This window comes from Pecten maximus, chromosome 17, assembly GCF_902652985.1.
Source record: "Pecten maximus chromosome 17, xPecMax1.1, whole genome shotgun sequence".
Lineage (NCBI taxonomy): Eukaryota > Metazoa > Mollusca > Bivalvia > Pectinida > Pectinidae > Pecten > Pecten maximus.
Window position 1 is genome coordinate 26572427 of NC_047031.1, and position 2802 is coordinate 26575228.

The following is a 2802-nucleotide window of genomic DNA, read 5'->3' on the forward strand; positions in this document are numbered from 1 at the left end:
CACTCGAGGTGCACAAAAATTCTGACCAAGATCCGACCGTCCTAAGTACTCTAGAAATGATGACAAAACCGCCTTTTGACCCGTCCCCATTCCGTAAGAATGAAATAATGCTACTGCGGACACTTGGTTCATTGTCCACCATTAACCGGAATGATTACCTTTCCGTTTTCCCAAAGAAGGCGGTCACCAGTTAGCAGTCACAGGATACATTTACAATGTATTGACTCAGCTCCTAACACTAAATGACGACTATATCCAGTATTACTGGGTTTATGACTCGTGAGTGTTCTTGCACATGCATGAAAATAGTCTATTTGAACTTTAATAACTACAATATTTCCCTACAAATAGTTTTTATCAAAATGGGCTGACATCAAGTACACTGTCATATTGTACATCATTGCAGATATTATTCAACTTATAACAACGATTTCATGAGCAATACATTACACATATGAATTTGTATCTCATAGTTGAGGTACATCATCCAATAAATACTTACGATGGACGATACAACTGAAAACATATACATGGTAATTAAAGTATAATTAATCGACACCAGGCTGTTGAAAGTCTACCGTCATTACTGATTGAGCGGGTCCTATTCAATTCCCTCGAGCGGGTCCGCTACAATCCCGCTCGAGCGGGTCCACTGGTGTCTTCCCACTCAGTCAACATATCCTATTTTAACATTGGAGGTAGGAACAATAGAGAACAATAGGCACTAATTACAGGTAAGTTATAGCCTGTTTTGGAGAAGTAGGTTACCTGTGTTACCTGTATTACCTGTGCTGCAAGCTGTTAACAGTTGGTATATATTGTATACTAAATATATATCACAAATACTTTATACAATTTTAAAAACATCAAAATAGGATAACTCAAATTTTCATAAGTTAGTGAAAATAATTCCTTTTTTTTTTCTATATCCTTCCATTTTATAAATTCACACTTTTTCATAATTATTAAATATAACATAAAATACATTTGTTCAATTTAACCTTTACATTGAGAGGACACATCATCAATAAGTTTGTCAATGCTACCTGTTTCATTGTGATATATAACAGGTATATATAATGTACTTAACAGAAAACGATTAAAAACAAAACACTTTAAATGAAATTTTAATAGTTCAAGTAAAACAAATCATGTATAATCATTAAACTTACTGAATAATAAAGCACAAATCATTATAATCCTAGAAATCACGGAGAAAGTTCATAATATCACCAAAGTCACTGTTTAATCACTGAATATGATTTATCGGTGGTTCTCGTTTATCTAGTCTTCACATACAAAATTATTCACGCAATAAATATTTAAATCTTATCATTACAAAGAAACACTAGTCTATATAATTGTCATTTCCTTTAACACGAGTATACGCTACTCATAATCCTTGCAAGTTCAAGTCACTTATGAAATTGAATGTTAAATAACACTTGTATATATAATGTTTAGAATAAAAAAGTTCAATTTCTGTAGGTATATCATAATCACTTAGGTCCTTATAATGAAACTGAATGTTAATGTTCAGGAAACACAAGTATATGATACACGTGTATATAATTGTCATTATCCTGGATTTAATACTCCAAGTGGATAAGATGTGAAGCTGCATCAGCATATACTGTCACATCCATCGTGTTATTCCGTAGTCTCATCTTGAGAGTCTGGAGTCTCGATTCCAGTTGGCGATATTTCCTCTTCTTTGTGCATGGTTTGCCTCCAGCTTGATACTGTATGATCTTTGCATCATTGGTACCTTGAATGCCTTGCAACAGTTTCACCATGGCGAATATGTTCGGATGCGGACGCTGACATAACTTGTTCAGCTTGCTGTGCCATCCTTCTACGTTGTTTGTGGTTCGCGGGCCATCGTGATCATAATGGTTCCAGTGTTGCCTATCACAAGTTGGTCACATCTTGGCCCACATCCTCATTGTCCTCGAGAGCCTCAAACCACACATCCTCAACTTTCTCCAGTGGGACCAAAGGCAGGACGGCTGCACGAGGTACCAGTTGCTTGAGGTTGTCATCCTCTCGGTATCTGATGGCAAGACCACAAGCTTGGGGATGATCTTGGCTCGATTTCTGTACAATGCGGATTTACAGCCACTAAAGGTTGGGATCTTTCCAATCATTTCCTCGATATCATCATCAAAATCTTTGTTGCAGAGTTTGCCAAGTTCTTCATCAAACCATGATGGGATTGGAACAGTCTCCTCGCGACATCGCTTCTTTACGTTGTTCAAAAAAGCATCTGCAGCCAGACTAATGTTATCTCCAGGATGGTTATGGACAGTTCCGAATGTGACAGGGATGTTGTTCAGAGTCGTTACAGTTGCTGGACACTGTCGATCTACACATCTCCAATAGCATCTATCGTTGCGCCTTGTCTTCACTGAATATTTGAATCCATCTTGGACCAAATAATATCCCCCCCTACCATTCTCCAAGAAATCACTCCTAAGCTGGGCATTTGCCATTGCAATCTATAAACTATTTTCAGGATTTTCAAGTACAGTAAGTGTTCAGAGAAAAATAACTATAATGGAATTGGTAAAATGTTTGGACCAAGGTGTATACTGTTTATTCTAATTTTGACGGAATAATAATTGATTGTTTTTTTTATTGGTTATATAAACATACTCTTACAGTTTTGACTACATATCATTGAAGTTTGTGCCGTTAACTCTTTATGTGATTATAACAAAATGCACCTTTATTTTTGTTGAAACAATAATTCAATTAGTAAGAATTAGTTGCTTATTATAACATAGTAATCATATCTAATTA

The 2802-nt window shown here is 35.9% G+C and overlaps 1 protein-coding gene across 1 annotated transcript; it reads right to left on the reverse strand.

Moving 5' to 3' along the window:
- Positions 1-1531: 1531 nt before the first annotated feature.
- On the reverse strand, positions 1532-2492 carry LOC117315265. Its single transcript, XM_033869411.1, is given in 3 exon segments — positions 1532-1914; positions 1916-2053; positions 2104-2492. Coding segments are annotated over 3 exon segments (852 nt in total). The 3' UTR covers positions 1532-1589.
- Positions 2493-2802: the final 310 nt, after the last annotated feature.